At 28.6% G+C, this 22,746-nt stretch overlaps 1 protein-coding gene across 1 annotated transcript; it reads left to right on the plus strand.

Moving 5' to 3' along the window:
• The first annotated feature begins 12,668 nt into the window (after positions 1-12,668).
• Positions 12,669-15,059, plus strand: LOC136988443 (putative peptidyl-tRNA hydrolase PTRHD1). Its single transcript, XM_067286289.1, has 2 exons — positions 12,669-12,869; positions 14,815-15,059. The coding sequence occupies exons 1-2, from the start codon at positions 12,669-12,671 to the stop codon at positions 14,983-14,985; spliced, it is 372 nt and encodes a 123-aa protein (XP_067142390.1). The 3' UTR covers positions 14,986-15,059.
• The last annotated feature ends 7,687 nt before the right edge of the window (positions 15,060-22,746 follow it).

Here is a 22,746-nt window from a genome sequence, read left to right on the forward strand (position 1 = left end):
ATCATCACTACTTTTAATATTTTGTTATCATCAATTTATTTAAATTTGATTCATTGAAAAATTCATAAAGGAGGAAAAAACTTTTGTTTAATCATATATTTATACAGCAGTTAAGTCTTATTATCTTCGTTTTATTATTTTAAAAGCTCTTCTAAATCATGATTGATCGCTCTGTCATATGATTTGCATTTTTGAATGTAACCATGTGATAAGAATTGACTTAGATTTCAAAAGTATATATATATAATTTTTTAAAAAATCATAAAGGTAATATATAGGGCCTAGGTATAAATTATTTTTTTATAAGTTGTTAAATATAGAAATATATATTTTTTGAAATATTTAAAAATCAAAAGTCGATGCCTTATCCAATTCAAATTTGATGTTTCTGAGTAGAATAACTGTTATTGAGGGAATGCGAATAAAAAAAAGAGGGAAATGTATACATTACCCTGTTAGAAACGTTCTCATTCATCGGTTAGAATCTTTCAAATTTCAAAAAAGGAAGTGAAATGTTATACCGGACACAATGATGTATGATGCCAACATTGAAGGGCGGATGTTTAGTCAAATATTAAAATAAAAATTCTTCAAGAAGTAGCCAATTTCTGTATCACAATAATAATAAAAAAAAAAAAGAAATTTCATATGCATAATACTTTACAAAACAAATTTTAAGACGTTGCTAGCCTATATGTAAATAATAAAAAATGATCTCGTTCCCTTACATCTTATTCTGTTAATATCCGATTTTGACAACAAATTTCTTTAAAAAATAAATAAGATAGATAATTCCACGCTTAAATTCTTCTATTTTTTAATTATATAATGCGTTTATATTTTTTAATTTGATAAATTTTTCCATTCGAGAGCCTTAATTATAGCATTAACCTTCCATTTTTAACAGTATATTGCTCTTTATTTTTTTGTCTTCCGACCCCATTTCGAGAAAATCGAATGGTATTATAATTTTATTTACAACTAAAATAAACTAAAAATACTATTTAGATCGACGTTTTAATGTAATATTTAATAATTCTAAGTAAATTATATATTTAAATTTCCTTCTTTCGTATGCCAGCGTCTTTCCAATACGGAAGAGGCCCTCTTCCCCTTTTCAGGGAAGGCCGCATAAAAGGAAGGCGTTTTCATCCAGATGGCCTTCCCTAGAAAGGGGAGAAAAAGGGGCCTCTTCTACATTGGAAAGATACAAAAGAAGGAAAATTTAAACATTTATAACATCGAAATTTCTGATGTTTCCTTTTAACATTTTAAGTAGAACGTATATAAAATGGCATTTAACTCGTTAAATAAAAGATTCTTCATTTAACCGGATTTGAATGCAACGTAGCACACGCGTTACAGCTTTAAAATAGTAAATAATCTCTTTAAAAATGTAATGTATAAAATTCGGTTTTTAAATTATTTTCAAGCATCGTATGTATTATGAATATACATTGATTTACAATTTATATACATGCATTTTTAACAAATAAACGTGTAGTGTAAGCGAGTGATTTTAACCAGACTTAACCTGCCTAAAACGGAAATTGAATTTTCGATACCGTAACTTTCCGGTTTACGCAGGTTTTACTGTACTTATTTCAAATTTAAACACTTTATTAATACAATTTTATTTATTTTTTTTACTGTTGTAATCAAAGTAGATCCTGCGATAAAAGCAATTATTAGATTACCAGAGTGAAACATTGTAAAGTTCATTAATAAATAATTGATAAGCTTTCATAATAAATAAGTCTTATAATAGTGATCAAGTTAATTTATTAATTCATAAATTACAAATTATTTATTAGCATAATATATTTTATCGGCCGTATAAAAGCATTATATTGATCAATTTGTAGTGTGTTGTTAAAATTATATTAAAAGTATTTATTTATTTAATTTAGATTAAAGATTAAATTAATTCTAAATTTATAATTAATTATTTTTATTTCATTTATTTTAATGAATGCAAGATCGTTATATAGTTCTGTAAATAGAGATAAGATGATGACAGGATAAGTTTCCGGCTGTTATATATATATATATATATTAATATATAACTATTATATAAAAATGGCCCCCAACATTTTTACATTTTGAATTCAGTGGACCTTAAAACGTTTATAAATACAAAAATGGGGTATTTTTCTGTATGTATATTAGTGTGGAGGATAAGATTTTGTTCACCCACTTTGAAGCTTAATAACTCCTGTGCCTTTTGTCGAAAATTTCTGAAATTTCGCAGGGAGGTTTGTGTATTAGGAGGATTGATACCGTTAAATTTTGGTGGTTAAAGGTCAAGGGGGTGGGGAGCTAGAGGGGATCACGTGTCATAGCTCGTGTGGGGTCGGATTTTATTCGTTATTAGCATTTACGATATTTTATAAAAGTCATTTCTATCCTTAAAATTAAGTTGTTTGTCATTTTATAATAATTTATAATATAAAAAGTGTTTTTAATAAAATATCTTAACAGATGGCGCCAACACACATTTTTAAATTTTTTTGCCGGAAGGTCAAGCAACTCGTAGATCTACCATTAGAATGTTCATAACACCAGAAATATAAAAAAAATTAATTAAGTGTTATAAAGCTATTAAAAGAAATACTACTTTGGCACAGATAATATTTCAATTTTTCTTTCAGATATTTGCATAACAGCATAAATTCACTGCAATAATAAATAGTTTCGTTATGCATTTGTTATGTTAATCAATTATGATTGCAGTAAATTGCAGTAACCAATATATAAAGTGGTTTTGGTAGCAGTGAATCAACATAGCGAAGAATAAGACGACGAATATCTTGTCAAATAATGCATTGAATTTATGTAAGCAAATTCGAAGCATGCAGTTAAAATGATATCCTTTATAACCGACCAATAAAACTGACAATTAGTCTGTAACAAATAATATATATATACTGTATATATATGTAATATAATTAACATATAAGCTTAATGATATACGAGATCCCGCTTCGTTTTCAAGATGGAGAATGAGTTCAAGAAATTAAGCAAAACCAATGAGACGAACTACGCCATTGGTTTGTTTCAAAAGCTTGAAGCTTGAATTGTTCGAAGCTTCACTTGTGTCCGAGGAAAACATTTTGAGCAATTCTTATTCTGTTTAATTCTGTAGAAAAGGAAACGTTATTCAAAGTAAATTTACATGGAAAAACTCTTATTTCAACTATTTTTCTTACTGTAAAGTGGATGGTTACTACAAAATCTTAAAGTAGATAAAGTTCTGTTTATATTTATTATAATACAGTCTACCTGTACGACATTTACTTGCCTCAATCCATTGAAAAGAAACATAAAAAATATAAAATTACTTTTAAAAGTTGACGACTCTTGTGTTTAGTACTTTATTGGAGAATTTGAGAAATGTTTAGAGACGATTTTAAGCTTATTTTTCACCTTATACTATCCCTAAAATATTGGCATGGGGTTTCTTTTTTTTTTCTCTCTCTCTCTCTCTCTCTCTCGCGTTGTATCCTGTATATTAGTGCTAGAAAAACCTATAAAACAGTCAGAAATACGGTCTAAACTTTAATATAATGCAATGTATTAATATTAATGGTGTCCAAATAAAAAAGAAATCTTACTTTGAAAAGTTCATATTGTCATAAAATAAAAATTATCTATCGTTGTAGATGCAAATATCGAATAATAATTGAAACAAGTAAAAACACTAAAATATTTTTCGCGATAATATTGAGTAGTGACGTGGCTTGACATTATTTTTCAGAAACAAAATTTGCGATGTCATCTTTCTACTTTTGTTAATAATATATTCTCGGACATGATTCAAGAAAAGAATTATCAACTTCATTTCATGCTTAGATTTAATTAATTTTAAGGAAAAAAATAATAATTTTTTTTATCAAATAAAGACAGAATTTCAAAAGAAAATCATGGAATTATTTTTTAAATAAAAAACACCTCGTTTTTTTACTTTTTCGGCTGTGAAAAATCTTACTGAAAATCGCGCAATATACATAAAAAATAACAGCTGCTGGCTCACATCAACTCTATCAGATTAACTAAACTTGTTTTTTTTTTTTCTAATTTAGATTTCAATGAATTAAAATTATGAAATACTTCAAAAATTTTGGAAATCAAATCATTAAAACAAATCTATTAACATGTAATTTTATATTTTTAAGAAGGTAAAATTCGGTAAAGGATTGCAGAAAATTATTATACCGGCAACACGCGACTTACGGGCATTATATTTGCACCATATTGTAAATTAACATTGTTATACATAAATTGTAATTTTATAATTATAGTTATTAATAACAATTTTCGTAATAGGCATATAAATATAATAGCAATTGAACAATTATTGTAATTAACGGTAATAATTTCGAAACAAAATTCGTAATGGCGGTAACTATCGAAAAAGAAAACAGAATATTATTATTATTATCGCACCTTTTAATACAGTAAAAACCTGTGTATAACGGAATCGCACAGTACCAAATATTTTTCCCGTTTAGGCGGGTTTTCGTTTTGAACAGGTTCTGTTTTGAGCAGGTTTTACTGTATTTAAAAATAAGAGAAAGCGGAACAAATTGATGAAATATGTTGTGATTTTAACCCCGATTTTGGGCATAACCTTAAGTCGGAATAGTACTAACCCGATTACTATTAATTAAATTACACAATTTATATTTAATATCCCAAGTTATAATATCCCATTAAAAACATTCTGGAGAAAATTATTTTATTGTATTTTTTAACAAAAGCAAAGTAACAATGTATATAAACGTATACGAATTTTTATTTTATTTAAAAAAAAAAAAATAATAATAATAATAATGCAATTATTTCAAAATCCTAAATAAATTACACAATAATAAAATGTCCATTAATTATAATTAAATAAATCAACGTACTTTAAATGCAATTTAAAAAGCGAAATTCTAGATTTTTTTAGGGATTAACAAAGAAAGATTCTAGATTAACAAATTACGGCAATATTATTGAATTAACAATCAAATCGCACTACAAAAGATGGGCGAATACTCCTTTTCGAGTGGATAAAATTCTCATTCGTGTTTATTTACAAAATTAAAATTGATTACTCACACTAAAAGTGAGTGTAGATTAAGTAGCCATTGTTCTTTACTACCTTTATCTTTTTATATTTTTCTTGATGGGTTGTTAGAATAGTTACCAATTCTACTTGATTATCATTGATTTATTAATCACTCGAGCCATTTACAGAATCAATTAATTAACAGACAATCGATGCTCGACTTAATACCATACCACAAATTAGACCCTTAGATTAAAAAATAAAATAATAAAAAAAGGAACTTAGGTGTTATTGATTTTATTCTAATTGAAATTTCTAGGAAACTGCTTAAAAATTCATAGGTAAAATAAGATATTTTCATTTTTTAAAAGTATAAAATTTCGCTAAGTTTATTTATTAATCGATGTAATTATTTTACTCTTGCCATTAATCAAGTAAAATTTATTGTATACGAGATCAAAATCGATATTCGAAGTATAAAAATAATGAAATATTTCTGATGGAAAACATAATTCAGGAAGCAAATTAATTCTTGGTTATATATATATATATATATATAATTTGCAGAAAATAATTAAAGCAGACTGATCGTTATTTGAAGCGTACTTATTAACTTATAATAGCTAGCTGTTAGCATTTGTCCGAACACAATCTGTGATATATTATATATATTGTATAATTATTCAACGATATTGCTAAAGATTCATTAATAAAATTGATATTCGTGCTTGGCATTCATTAACAAAATTACAGAGTTATACTCTCGACTTTGCAATTTAGTTTTATGCTCATGTGAAGTTTTAAACTCGAATTGAATGAAAGTGATGATAAGCATAAAATCTACGTAATAATTATAATTGATTATATATATATATATATATATATATTCTTACTTTACGTGTAATGTCCGACATTTTAAATACGATAATGAAAAGCTTAGCCAACTTAATGACTTCGAAGCTATAGAAATAATACGATTTTCAATTATTTTACAGATTTTTCTTAAATTAAATTTTAACTAAATTTATTGATGTAATTAAATATTCAAGAATTGAAAAGATAAAATTAAAAGATCATAATAAAATAATTTAAGAATTATATTTACTCATTTTCTCCTTCTGAAATATTGATTAGAATATTTAAACAGGTCGCGAGTATATAAAGGATTTTCAACTGTAATAAAGGATTCATAAGAAAATTAAAAACACATATAAAATGTAAGAAGATTTGGGGGAAAACACATGCTAGACCAACAAAGTTGTTCCTTTTTTTTTTTTGGCCTGAAGCTGTATTCGATAACATCTCCAGTACGTAAAAGTATCTTCTGGGATGACAAATACGAAGAAAATACATCGAAAAAATAAAAAATTAAAAGATCAATGTTATAAAATTTTATAATCTGGATTAATTTCGATTTCTTTTTCTCGCCGTGATTCAGTCTCTCAACTAATTTAGAATTCAAATTACAAATGAAAGGAGAATTTGTATAAATTCGAAAATTCTCTCACTTTGATTTATTACATATACAACAGAAGACATGCAATTTTATTAATAATTTTTGTAAGTGCTTAGACAGATAATCGATAAAGTTTCCTTTAATAGTATTCTCCAGCCAATTTTTTTTTCCAAGTCGGTTATCATTGATACATAATTAATTTTTAATCCTGCCAAGCTCATTTCCAATCCTGGCACAAGTACAAGCGTTACTTATAAGTCTAATCTCGAACAAATAGCCCATTCAGTGTAATCTAGAATGATGGAAGGCACAGTCACATCCTCTCCATCTGAATCTTCGCTTCAGTCAAACCACACAGTACGTGTTTCGTTTCGTTACGTGGTCAGTAGCCAGACTAGAAGATCTCACACACGTTCGAGAGCATCGTATCTGTAAATCACAATAGCCATTATGTGTAAATTAGGGTAAATAGGCTACGGGTTCTCATCTAAAATTAGATAATAAACTGTACTCGAATTGAATGTTTTAATATAGCAATTATTTAAACATCAAACAGGTTTCTATACTTTTATGATAAATCAAAGAGCTGTGATTATTGTGTCTCAAGGATCATTCCTTTGATTTATTGTAAATTTTTGCCTTTTATTATGTGCTTTAAAGCTATTTAAAATTTTAGAAATAAGCTTAAAGTGTCTGCTCTATTTTAACAATGAATTGTTTGGTAGAAACATTGTGCTGTATAAACGAATCTATAAATGGTTACTTATAGATGGAAATTTGAAATTCTAGAATTTATTGGTAATGTTATTGTAAATAACAATAAATTAATAAAGGCCCGCTAAAGCGAACAGGGGGCTTACTATACCCTAGGCCCCTTGTTCGCTCCTGTACGAGCTCTCAGCAGCTCTGATTATAGCAAGCATTGCTATTATTAATTAATATGGCAAGTTCTTATATTAAAATTGTATTAACAAAGAAAAGATTTGAAAAATAAAATAAGCTTAAAAATTTTAAAAGAATCTATTCTTACTTTTATATACTAAATTCTTAAGTTAAGCATAAAATAACGGACATAATTAGGTTATCTAATAAAACTTTAATATACTAATTATACAGTAAACAAGTTTTTTAATTAATTTTTTTAAAAAATATAATAGGCTTTAGTACATTAAACCTATCCCTCAATTATACATAAATAAGTACTAAATGCATCATGCGATTTTCGCTAATAATAAATTCCATTAAAAATATTAACACTTAATTCATAATTTCAAAGACATAAATCAAATTACTATAAGCTAATATAATTATAAGTTATTAAGTATTTTACTCAAGTCAAATGATTAGCGAAATATTATCAGAGTTTTGATACGTCTATAATTTACTTTTGCTGTCATTAATTAAATTTGCCTTTTATTTCGCTCAAGTGGTTTGAAACAAGATTCTCTCATCCAAATCGACATCACGATTTTGAATTGGACAAGTAGGATAAAAATTGATGGCTAAAGAATCGATGCTAACAAATAGATCTTAGAATGGTATCAAAAATGTTTCTTTTCTAACAGCGGATTCCTTCAGCTTCACAAAAGATTTGTCTTGATTATTTCAAGACGAGTAGAAATTGTTTCCATCCATCAACTATGTATAGCAGTGTTTTGATCACTTGATCCTTAAATTATATCTAAAGAGAAAAGGAAATATCGAGCTGAACTATATTCGTATCAACCCAAATCTAAACTGAAATTTAAATATTTTTATCGGTGTTGAATTGTGGACAAGAGAATTTTTATCGAAAATTAGGGTTGCCAGATTCGCCGCTTTTTCGGGATTGTCTCGGATTTTTTCCGAATTCCATCTAGAGACAGGAAGACTCTATTCTAAAAACTTCTCCTTTCTTTTTTTCCACATTTTAAATGTATTTCTGTCACTGGCAAAGTTAAAATGCACATCTATTGCGTGTTCTGAAACTGGAGAGTCCGGTATCTTTCGGGAAGAACTCATTTTGTTCCGGATTTTATACCTAAGTATCTGGCCTAACTCTATGTAGAAACGACAAGGATAAACTGCAAAAAAAAAGAACCCAAAATTATAAAAATGGGACGAAAAAAACGAAAACGAACGAAGAACGGCCGGGTATTATCTACTGTAATAGATTGCGCAGTTGATTTTCAATTATTTAAACTTTTATTTTCTTTCTATTCCAACGTTACTATTATGCGCACTTGACTTAAGTATCTTAATAATAAATTAATTGATTAATCAGATTTTTATTTTCCCGAATCTAAGCTTAATAAGTTTTAATAATTTTAATTCCTTGCAAGTTCCCTACAATTTTTCATCCACGTATATTTGCCACCAGAGGCGCCTCTACATTAGTACCATTTCAAAAATTATTTTTTGAGTTAAATTAAACTATATTCTAGTTAATTAAAATAATTGACTCGTTTCATTTTATATTTTTAACGACCACCGATGACTTTTTATTACTTCTTACTAAAAAATGAGCAGTTTATTTTCATTTTTGTAATGTATTATTAATGTTTTCTAGCGCCCGATCTGCATTTTAATATTAATCTGATAGCGAATTAACGTTTTTGTTCGAAAATTTGTTCGAAAATACTACTGTGTTTATACAATGTAAAAGGCCCGAAGGTGACAAACAACAACGGTAACCTTTTTAACAATCAAACACAAAAGAACAGCACAAAAAAAAACACCTGAAAACATTGGCAATATAAGGGATGGCAGAAGAGTTATTTTTAATCAAAAAATAATATACAACTAGAAAAATCATATATATTATTTTAATTAACTACTATTTTAAGGCAAATATATACAATTATGCTACTCGAAACACATCAGTTATTTTTATTAAAAAATAAAAAATAAATTTTCTGTCTTCTCGTTCGTCATCCCTTATATTGCCGATATTTTTTGGGGTTGATTTTATTTAATAGAAGAAAAATAAACCATAATATCGAGCGAATTGTACTGTCGCATACAATTTTTAAATCCTATATTAAACATATATATATATTTCCTACCTTTAAATATGATTGACGTGTGTTGATATAAAAACATCTATAAATTATAGGTTACTTTTAAAATTTTATTCTAGTTTTTAAATTTGATGCAGCGAAAAAATAAATAAGACTATTGGTTCACAATTTAAAAGGAAAACAAATTTAAATAAAAACTTATTTCTCATTCATTCGTATTGTAAAGAAGGGAGGAAAGCGATTCTTTACATTCTGAATTCTTTAAATATATTAAAATTAACGAGAGAAAAATAGATTATAATGCCTATTACATTTATAATAAGATAATTAAATTTTGCCTTAACTTAATTTTCTTTAATACGCCGAAAACTATGAAAACGTCTTGAATCTATCATTGAACTCTAACAAAATTAAACGTTAAAGAAGACGTGAAAGAAAGTTTAGAGATAACGTAACTAAACTAACAGCGCTTAAATATTTTCCAAAAAAAACAAAAGAAAGAAGAAAAAAGGAAACAATTTAGTCTACTGACGTGATTGAAAACGTGGAAAAAAACCGAACAAGTCAAACTTAATTGATTTTAATTATATAAAAAACAAATAAAACTTCACTATAAAAGAAAATTGCTTTTGAACTAGTGCAAGAAAAAACAGTTAATATCTAGGATGGATCGTTACTGTGAGCAGGGGTTGAGTACAGAATCCTTTGGTTTTTGTGGGAAGAATGTAATGATCAATAAAGAGCGAAATAACTTGAAAAGGATACAAAGCTCTTTAAATGATCTATTGTAAAGGAAAGAATTTAATTTTAAAAACTTTCAAAAAAACCAGATAAAGATAAATCGTAATGTTTAAAAGATATTAAGCGATTGAAAATCTGCGTATTATATACGGTATATATAATTGCGTTATTTCATTTCTATTTGTTGAGAAATATAAAGATTGGAAAAACGTGATGAACGTCAAAAATTATAAATCTCATGAATTATTAGCGAGCTGTCAATATTGATATGAGTATAATATTCATTGATTTTATACGCTTCCTAGAATCGTCGGCTAGAAATGTAACCATGACAACGAAAAAATCAACTTTGGATTTCGGAATATTTATCAAACATTATTTTTAATCTAGTGATCAATTATTATATAAATTCTTTTATTTCTTTATTTTTTAACATTTTACAAAATGTTTTACAATAATAATAATAAATGATTTTAAAATTTTTTCTTTTTCTTTTTAATCATGTCTATGAATTTCTTCCACTCGTTACGTCATAAATAAAATTAATTTATTAATCGAATTGTTTATTATCGTATTTGATTTAAAGTTGATTTAATATTCCATTTTCTAAATAAAATATTTATTAAAACTATATCCAGTATTATTAGAATATTTATAAGTAATTTTTATTTATGATAAAACTTGATGAATATATTATAAAGATTCGGTTAAATTAGAATATTAGAAAGGTTGCTTCTTAAATTAATATCATAAAAATGTATTATTGTTTTTATGTTAACAAAACATATATATTATTTCTCGAGAATGAAATTCTTTAAATAAAATATTATTTTTATTGTTAAAGTAAACATCATGTTCTACATTTTCTAAAGAAAAGCATTAGTAAATAAATAAATAAATAAATAAATTGTTGCCTTGATTGAATGTTAATACTATGGCCATCTGTTGACAAGATTCGAAAGCTTCATTAAAAAATTATTTACTCACTTTTTTTTTTAATGATTTATTTGATAAGAATTTTATTTTGAAGAACGTCTAGAATTATATTTTGTTCTTTGATAACAAAATTTAGGAAAGAATTCCGTGAAGAAAAGAAAGAATTGATGGCTTTAGTTTTTCGGATACTCCTATCTTTCTACACTGAAACACTATTAAGGATAATGTCTAAGATGGTTTTTAATTTATTAAAATTTACTACCGTCCCGTCAAATTTGATAACTCTACATAAGACATAATTTATATACTCATATTGCATCCAGATTTCAATATTGATTTAAGAGCTTCTATGTTATAACGTCGCTCGGTTGTTTATTTTAATACTTAATACTTCGAAAACTTTGATATTTAAGTAATAAAATTTCTGCCCATTTATATTATAAACTACTTAGAAATTTAAGTTTTATAGCTAGAAGTTATTAAATGACAAATTATATCGCAGTAATACGATTTTGTTACTTTTTTTACATCTTTTCGCGCTAACGACGTTGTACTTATGTATATATATATAAAATGCTTTATCCTGAATAAAAATCCAAATATATTTTTTATCATTCATTAATGCTTTAAAACTTTTATTCTCTTTCGCTACATTAAATAACCTTTTTTTAAATCCAAATTTTATGTTAAAATTTCTATTAAAAATATTAAAAAAAAATAAGCGAAATCAATAGTCAGAAAGACATAAAAAATTATATATAATCGCCTTTTTCAATATTTTTAAAGTATAGATTCATATTAAGCGCTTATATAAATAGCTATAAATAATTATTATTCATTTATATATAAGCTAAAATTAAATTTTCTTAGCTTTAGATTTATTTAACGTTATATCATGAATATATTAATCGTAAAAGATATAAATATCTAATTAACTGTTTAACAGTTTATAAGAATTTTATAAATCGTAAATTTATATAATAATTTGTGACTGATTAAATAAAGATGATCGATTTTAAGCGCTCTTATAAATTGCGAATTTTAAACATGGTTATCGGAGTTATATATGTGAGTGTGATGACTTGTTACATCGCCCGAGTCCATTTGAAATATTGTAGCAATGTTAAAGTTTGCTCTTCTGCTGAAAATCAATATTTTACTTTGAATGTTAAAATTGCTTCCCTCTAGCTACTGTAGAAAATATATTACAAAAACATGAGAAAAATGCAATTCAGAATCCGATCGAGATATATGGAGTGCAATTTTTGATGTATAGAAAAACCAATTCGAAGAGACGAGAAAATTAATATCGCTGTTAATGTTATATAAAATGTTCATATTATTTTATTATTTCTGCAAAATTGAAAGGATAAAATAAAAAGACGGCTTCTTCTATCATTATTTGTCGAATTTGAATAATTTGACAAGCGGAATTTTTTTTATTATGAAAAATAGCAGGTGGCGCTGTTAATTTCATTTAAAAATGGCTGCCTCCGGAGACGATAACGTGGTTCAGTACATTGTTGTCAGGAAAGATTTGTTGAAGACTTTGAAATGGCCTTTAGGAGCTGTAATTGCACAAACTTGTCACGCGACAACAGCTGTTTATCATTTATATAAAGATGACCCTTACACAATTAAATATACGTCAGACCTTGATCGAATGAGAAAAGTGGTTTTAGAAGTGAGTCAAAATAAAATATGTCGATGAAAATCTTATTCAGAAACGTTATTTAAATTTAATTTATTATTAATTATGATAAATAAAACTTAAACATGAATATATTTACCTTTATTCATATAATAAGTTATTATTATTATTCATTTATAAAAGGATTTAAATTTAATTTTTATATTAAACTCTGCAGTGGGTCAATGAATTATTTGCACAGCCTGACTTTTCTAGAAAAATCTATAGAATAATATGCATTAATAAATGTTACTTATAGTAACTTATGTGCTTATACAGATGAAATGTACAGTACATATACACTATAATGTTATAAAGTTTTCATAATCTTTTTTTTTTTTCCCCAAATATAATAATATAATAAAGTATTTTGCACACCTTAGTGAATACATTCATCTGTAAAGAAATTTGTAAACTAACAACCTTCCAATCTTCTATGGTTACTTTTCTTAGATTAAACATACTTTAATGTAGAAATTAATCAGTAAAAGCATTGGTATTTTGGAAATGAGTCCAAAAGTAAATAAACTCAGTAAATTTGAATGAATACAAATTTACTTCAAGAATGAAAAAAATTTGAGAGATAGCATGTATTATAAAACATTTCAGTACTGTTTATTTGAACATAAATTTATAAAATCTATAAAATTTGAGACTGTACACCATTTAGGCTGGCCAAAAATACTAGATGATCAGAAAGAGCAATAGATATTGAAAGAAGTGAAGAAAAATCCTAATTAGTGCCTTGATCTGGCAAGTGACATTGCTTCAACATTGGAAAAAGGTATATACAGAAACAAGGAAAGTAGTGTGTCAAAAATCATTATTGAGTGAACAATAGAGTTAAATACCTAGATTTTGCTACAGCTTATCTAAACAAATAGAATACTGAAAACATGTCATATTTTCTGATTAATGTCTCACTAATTTATTTTTGTCCAAACAATGGTCTGGAGAAACTAAATATAGAATTAAATAAAGTTCAGTTCCTATAGTAAAGCATAGAAATGGTGATGGACATGTTTGGGGTTGCATGTCATACACTAGATTAGGAAATCTGTTATTTATTGACAATATTATGGATAACAAAATAGATTTAAAGATATTGCAAGATAATGTAAGTGGAAAGTACAAGAAAAATGGGATGAGAGAATGATTTCATTTTCCAGCTGTACAATCCCCAACATAATGCCAATATTGTAAAAGAATGGATGCTTTATAAATTAAAAGAAAAACTACTCTATCCATCCTAAAGTCAAGACATCAATCCCATTGAGAATTTATGGCATGTTTTGGATCTAAACATAAAACAAAATAATTTAGAAAAAATAATCTCAAGAAATATTTGATAGAAGAATGGGAAAAATCAAACAAAGACTGCAAGAAGTGGTTGAAAGTAAAGAATTTCATTCAAAGTATTAAGAACTGCTGATTCAAAGTGTGCAAATACTTTATTGACTGTAGTCTTTGTATTTTTTTGTTTTGTTTGTGAAACTTCCGAAGTAAAAATTATATTATTATGTAAATTACTTTCATTTGTTAAACATAATAAACAATAAAAAAATTTGTGTAAATGTGATTATATAAATCTCTAGTAGTAAAATGCAGTGTTGTCATTTTTAATAATTTATTAAGAAAAATAATAGTGTGTTGAGTAATACTATAGATATTACAACATTTATAGCAAATTATTAATTTGAAAATGAATATTATATAAATAAATAATATTAAAAATATCTTGTTATATTTATTAAAAATAGGAATTATTTAGTACAAGATTTATATTATGCATATTAAATATGTATTTATTCAATGTATATTATTATTATGCATATTATTTAATTTAAAAATGAATAGTGTTACAAATGCATTATGAATTTATTAATGATCTATTTATTTTTAAGTAAATGTTTAATTTAAAGTTATTTTCTAATTACAGATTGAAGATGAAATAGCACTAAGGAAATTATCTGAAGAATTACAAAACGATAAGATAGATCATAGAATATGGATTGAACAACCAGAAAATTTTGCAACTTGTTTAGCAACTAAACCTTATCCAAAATCCATAGTTCAACATTTCTTTAAAAAACTGAAATTATTTAAATAGATTGTAAGTTAATATTAAAATCAAAATATTTGTGCATTTTTATAAACAAATAAATTTGTTATTTTTGTACATAACATTATAATCATTCAAAATGTGATTTAATTTATGCAATCATTTAAACCATTTAAATTAATTTTATAAAATTTAGCGACGCGTACACATCTTACATTATTTACTTATAACAATTAATAAACATATGCTTATTTCTAAGAAGTCAAACAAGAAAAATAGCTAATAAACAATTTCAAAAGTTCTGAAAATATTTATTAGTAATTTTTCTTTTTTAGTTTCTTAAAAGTAAACAGGCATTTGTTGTTAGGATTTATAAACTTTTAGTTTTTGAAGAAGCTTTTTCTATATTACTACTTTTAGAAAAATTAATAATTTTATATGTAAAACAATATAAAGTTTAATTATATCGTATGTTACAGTTACATAAAAATTTCTGTAATAATAAATTTTTATGATAGTTTTCAAACTTTTATTTGAATAAAATAATTATGAACAATTACAAGTGATACAAGAAAACTGTTGCTATTGAAAACTAAGAATAGATTTAGTAGTAGTAAAGAGGATAGATAAAATATTAGAATATAAATTAATATTTATTCTTTAAACTTTTATCAGATTTTCAATTAACAAGTTGAAGTTTTATTATATAAAGTAGTAGTACCAAAGAAGCTATACACCTTTTCAATCTAGCAGAACTTATTTCAACAGAATGGTTTGATTGACTAAGGGAGTAACATTATTCAGTTTATGAATAATATAAATAAGTTGAGTAATAATTGATTTGCAATGATAAATAAATAAAATATTAATCAACATCCTGTATCGTTTAAAAATATAAAAAATTTCCTAATCAAAAGTAATTAATTTTTGAAAGCATTATTCTTTTCCTCCTTCAGGCCATCATGTATACTTTGGTTAAATTATCTTGTAATATATGTACAATATATATAAACTGAAATATGTAGAAATATATGAAGAAATATATGATATATGAAATATACGATATGTAGAAAATTGTATAATTTTTGACTTAAGAAACCTTTTGAATATACTGAAAATAGATTATTTTAATTTGCTTAACTAATTACCAATTCTCCCAGTTATAAATTATTTCTCATAGTCATTCAGTGCAAAAATAATAATTTTATTAAATATTTATCTTAATGAAATAACACACAAAATCACGTGACATTATTGGTGTTTGAAAGTTGCTACAAAGAGGTGGAATATTTGATGGAAAGTTGCCTCAGGTTAATAAGTGTTTTGTTTCGCTGTTAGTTTTCTTTTATTGGTTATGAATTCTCGAAAATTTTGTCGTAATTATCATCAAACGTAGAATATATAAAATAATTGTAACAAACATGTAGTGATTAATGCATAATTAATATATTAGCTTATGAGGTAATTTAGTGATTTATGTTGAAAACATTAAACAGAACAAATATCTAGAATACATTTGTATAATTTTGTATATAATATAAGTTGCGATGCAGTTTTAAATAAAATTTTATGTTTAATAAACTAATGGTGAGCAATAATTTTCGGAAAATTAGTTTTTAAACGATAAATAATACCTTGATGTTTAGCACAGGAGATTCTTTAAAGACGTAATTTGGATTATGTACAGTTCTCAAGCATATAAAGTATTTAAATAGTAGTAATAACAATTGTAAGAAATGCTACATGATGCACGAAATTTTGCAACATATGATAGTAACTTATTCCAAAATCATTTGGAGTGTATGGATGGAAGAAGTGATTTTAGGAGGAAGGCTACTTAAAAAAATGGAAGGTAGAGACAAATATTAAAACTGATGACTTACCATAGGAAAGGTTCTTCGTGTGTGTGCAAAGGATCCATCCCTAGATGAATTGTTGATTGTGTTAAGGCGAAGGATCTGGTGGTGACTCACGTGGATATTCATCCACGTGAGTCACCACCATATCGTCGCCTCTAGTGAAGAATGTGGAGACGAAATGGCGGATTCTGACGCTAGTTCTGAAAATCGGAGATAGAGTTGATGGTGAGTTTGGCAGACGGAAAGACGAAACGAATGGAATTAGCAGTGTGCGAGGCTTTAAGTAAATTTGGAAGAGTTCGTAATTGTTCGGCTATTGCTTGTCCGAGGTCTCCTATCATCTGTTCTGCTAAAAAGATAGTTCTTTTGGAGATGCATACAGATGTCCCGAACTTCTTGTCAGTAAATACTGTGATAATTCGAATTATCATGGTGTGAAGAGCCAGTGTGCTAAATGTCGTGGGGTTAGGCATCTGAGCAAAAATTGCCAGAAGTTAAATGTGCAGGAGAAGAGATTATACACAAAAGGAAGGGAAACAAAGTTAGAAAGAAGGCAACAGTTGAACAGAATAAAGATAAAAGCAGTAATCAGTTAAATGTTTTCGTAAATTTGACAGTTAGAGAGGAGCGACAGAGAAAAAGAAAATAAGGTGATTGAAGAGGGAAAGGACTTTTGACAAGGCGCTCGTATACAAGCAATTATAACATAGAAAAATTTTGGGAAAGGTTAATTATAATGGAGGCATCGCATCAGGCCGTTAAAGTTCTAAAGCATCATAGACTAGACAACAATGAGGTAAAATGAGCGCAAGTTCATTCAAGTCCCATCAACACCTTCCGTCCAGAGTTAACGGATAGTTCTTCGAAGCGGACTCATTCTCGTGACCCGAATAGGTTTTAGGGACAGACGAGGGACCAATCGGGGAGCGGGAAAAAGGGACGTGGAGCCAATCAGGATGGACAAAAGCGGGAAAACGGAGATTGATATGATCAAGATCGGGACACTCAGTGAAGTCCGAAGCAAAAAATCGCTGTGTGTCATCGCATGGAAGACTGAGTTTTCCGCACTTGTGCCCATATAGAGAGTCGTGCCGCCGACCCCAACCGACGAATCTCATCTGCCGCTGAACCCGGGGCTTACCTTCGAACGACGTTAGAAAAAAAACATCCTCTACACTTAAAACTTTCGAACCTTCAATTGTTTAAAGAACTTTGTGCATAGTATAAGTTATTTCCTGTTAAAATAAACGGGATTTTTGTAAGATACTTGTTATCATTTGTCTCCTCCGCCACACCCACACGTGAACATCCTTAGATCATCCTGACGCGGGATTAACGATACCCCCCCCCCTAAAAGTCGGCTAACTTACACATTGCGCGCACACGCACAAATAAAAACTACTACAGTACATATCCAGGAGGAGTCATACTACTGTATTACTACACGCTTCAGACGGTCATAGAAAACAACGCGCACAAAATATACTACGACCAATCTGTAATCAGACAAAACAATCCATCACAAGATACCAGACATCACATTGACAAACAAAACAAAATCACGCATCGTAAACACAGCTGTACCAAATATCCACAACACACAAAATACATACTCTGAAAAATTAGTAAATAATCAGAACTCTCCCATCAAAAAAAAGGGGGGGTCTGTGAAGAATGGATGTGGTACTTATTGTGTCAGTAGTACTTTTTTCATAGACATTACACCACATACACTAAGTAAGTCTTGAAACAACAGCATGTACAGTACACTACAGAACACTGCCATACTAAACACATGCCATATAGTCAGGAGATTCTTAAACACAGATAAATACGAATACATACATCTACAGCACATAACTGCAGAATAACTTAAAGTGTTTGTCGATCCTGGTCCGGCATAGCGCTAGGGGCAAGTATAAATGCCCTGTAGGATATCCCACTTGCACCACAATAATAATAATGACTTAGAGATTGCTTTAATAATAAATCCTTTTTAACAGTTAAAAACGTCAAATATTAACGGAATTAAATAAGAGTCAAATAAGTTTTTGGACCAGCTTCCGAGTCAACTCTATTGTGAATTAAGTGAAAGTAGGTCAGCGAAGAGAGTCACTTTTCCCATCTCTAACTCACTCTGCACAGTACAGTTTATATATCCTCATGGAACATTCTATATGGAATTTTTTTCATTTTCTATTTATAAACTGAAGTTGTTATTATATAATAAAGTAACGAAAAGTATTTTCTTATAAATTAATCTCATTGGTGGCATTTCTTTTAAACAGTATTATTTGGGCTGCAATTCGGAAAAAATTGTAGCCCTATAAATTCCCACTGTTGTCAGTCTCTTTCCTTACTCTCGAGGTTAGATAGATGAAAGTAGAGACCAGTTATGGAATGCTTAGTGGCAGGAGATTCCGATTAACTGTGTACGAATTTTCGGTATAGATCGGAAGTCACCTGATTTCAATTGAAAAATTTTTCCACAAACGGAGTTACATAGATGACCGGCTGACTCTGTTGTTATCAGGAAAAGTCTGATGTACAGAGGCAAGACACTGATAATTTCAGATTGAAAACATATTTTAAATTCAAAATTAAGAATATGATTAAAAATTGCAGCCCGACATTGTGATCATGTCATAATGAATAATTGCTCGTTTTTAAATCTCTATCATATAGTACTGGGCCCAGCATATTCAGAAGGACCGTTTCCCGAAAAATTTCTAGAATTTTTCCAACTCCTTCGGATTCGGAGTGTTAAGCTGCTACCTTAACCGCTCGAGCGGTCAAGGTTAGCAGCCTGCCGCCCTGGGGGACCCGGGATCGAATCCGGACGGGTCGAAAAATCCCCAGGAATTTTTCGGGGGGTGGTCCGTCAGGATATGTCGGTCCCCGTCTCTCACCACCCGGCCGCCCCATTGTGGGCCTGGCCGAACCCACAATGGGCTTGCTATAAGAGGCCCTCTTAGTGCCCACTGGGCGGAAAGAGTTACAAAAAAAAAAAAAAAAAACTTAACTGCTCGACCATCCGGCCGCGCATTGATAGTAGCATGAACAAGACTTCGATAATTTGAGCTCGACTGAAAGTAATTTCGAATCTCCGATCAATAACGATTAAATATTATGGGACCTGTTTATAAGTTCATAGGCTCTGACGCTGTTTATAAGTTTTGACATTGTTCTTTTCTATTCTGATTTATTAACAGCTCGTCTGTACTCGAGTTAAGAGTATAGATTTATTTCTATTTTTTTGTATATGAATTAAAGACAGTTTTATTATATATGAGTACAATAATACCTCGGTTTTCGTTGACTTCGGTTTTCGTCGACTTGGGTTTTCGTCGATTGCCTCGGGTTTCGTCGGCGTGTTCAAGTGACCTCGCCTCTAATTTTGCGAAAACAAAAGGCGACCCACGCGTTTTCCGGCTCAGTGTGGCGTTATTTCTCATTGTGTGAACATTACCTCGCGACGGCCCACTATCCCCGAACACTGGGAGTTCGGTGGTGGGTTCGGGCTTTACCAGGGCGGGCTGGCCACGTGAAGTTTTCCGGGTTTTCTCCACGTCTGTAACGCTTGAATAGAGGCCAGTTACCCTTAAACGGATTTCCCGGAAGGCATTATTCTCTTCGACACGACCATCATAAACGCGTACTATTAAATGACAATTACGTCACCCTTTACCAAGAGGCGATATAGGCTAGAAGCTCATATCCAACTAGCTTCTACAAGACAAGACATTACCCCGCGTCTCTAGCCGAACAATTCCATTGCTTTCATCTTAATGCTAATTAGTCTTTTATGTTAATTTCTTATTGCTTTTAGTAATTAACGCTATATTAATTCTCTATAAGATGTGTTTTTGGTATGTATTTTGGATTGTCTAGAACGAATTAATTGGATTTACATTGATTCATATGAAAATAATTGTCTCGGATTTCGCCGATTGTTTTCGGACGGATTATCGACGAAAACCGAAGTATCACTGCATTAAAATGACCGTCCTTTTACGTCATCCACTAACATTTTGTTGCAAGGGCATAAAGATGAGCGAGTATATTTTTTTGTTACCTAAGTCCGAATTCAAAGTCCTGAATATACTCGACTTAAGCAAATCGACTACTTGGCCGTCGGTAGTAACACAGAACTTCCTATTACGATAGCTGAATGGTTAAGGTGTCAGCCTACTGATCCGGGATCGAATCCGACTGATCGAGAAACTTCAGAAATTTTTCGGCAGTAGTCTGTCCGGATATAACCCGGATCGTCATCACTCGATAGGGCACCACAATGGGTTTGGCCTCCCCATTGCGGGCCTCGCCAAATCCATAATTGAGTTGCTAAAAGTAAGGACCTTTTAGTGCGTGCAAGGCGGAAAAAATTAAAGTATTAACTACCTAGAAAGAGTACTTTAGAACATTACCACTAAATATTAATCCTATAATTTTAAGAGATTCTTATTGATTAAATATTTGAAATCGTTAAATATTGTGGAATACGTAACAATTTTACGTAATGGAATTGTTTAATGGCGTATATTTTGATCTTATTTATTAATGATGTAAAAAGAAATAAAAAGTTAAAATTTTTAATCCAATCCAGTCTGAATTTAATTTTAATAAATAGAAGTAATATTATATTTTTGAAGAGTTATAGATTCAGAATTAATTGTTTCTATATTGTAAATACAACATTTAGATTTTTTTGTGAAATAACAAAAATCAAATAATTCAATTCAATAAAAAAAATAATAAATCAATTAACATTCAATTAAAAATTAGGGAAAATGCTATTTAAATTTATATTTACATTACAATAATGCTAATATATATAATATCGTTTTCAATTGGAGAGAGTCTGCTGTTGTTTAAATTTATTCATTCAGAATTAACAACAAAGAACAAGAATATCATATTACTTTAAATTTAATATTAAAGTATATAAATTAATTTACATCTTACTTAATTATGCACAAATTATAAAGTTTGGTAATTAAATTTCAGAATTGAATTCATTACAAATATGAAGCACGTAGGAACAAAATTCATCGTGTCCATGACAGTTAATCAATTCCATTCTTCTGGTCGTTCGTCTTTCGCCGGCAGTCGCATTAGATATTTTGTTAAGTGTAAATCTCTGCCATTGTTTATAATGATAAATCAATCACCACTCCTTGATTTATCATTAGAGACATTAAATTTTGTTTCAAGGTAAACAAAGTGCGATACACAATAAAGCATCTATACTGTATATGCAATTACGTATCAATGTTTTGAAATGAATGATTAGAAAAATCAAAAAGTAATATTAATAACGATTTTTAAAGCTAAAGAAATTAGTACGGCTAATGTTACCCTAGGTATACAAAATGGCGGCTCGTCTCCGATTGCAGCAATCAGAAGACAGGGAACAGTGGGGACGCACGTTCTAACCTAACCTAACCTATTCTAATAATTTGGTTGCTAATAATTATGGTAATTTATTAGAATAGGTTAGGTTAGGTTAGAACGTGCGTCCCCACTGTTCCCTGTCTTCTGATTGCTGCAATCGGAGACGAGCTGCCATTTTGTATACCTAGAGTAACATTAACCAAACTCGATAAGATCTTTATTTTTGAGAAGAGTGTTTTTCTGCTGTACAGCAATGTCCAAAATTACTTTATAATGAAGATTAACAAGTTTTTATCAAAGCACAATTATTTTGCAGAGCTAAATCATTTTTATTCTGTAATTTAATGCTGAAAGATAAGCGATTTGAGGATACAAAATTAAGATTAAACGCAACATAATCACAAAAGAATCAGTAACTGTAAACTATAATGCATTTAAATGTTACAATAAATACATGAACACGCACAAAAGCATATAACTTCTGAGGAGATTACCTCGAACGACATTAAATTCTTTTTTTCATTTCCCATTATATAATTTCTTTTAAATGTAAATC

This window comes from Centruroides vittatus, unplaced genomic scaffold (assembly GCF_030686945.1).
Source record: "Centruroides vittatus isolate TY-2023 unplaced genomic scaffold, ASM3068694v2 scaffold_3315, whole genome shotgun sequence".
Lineage (NCBI taxonomy): Eukaryota > Metazoa > Arthropoda > Arachnida > Scorpiones > Buthidae > Centruroides > Centruroides vittatus.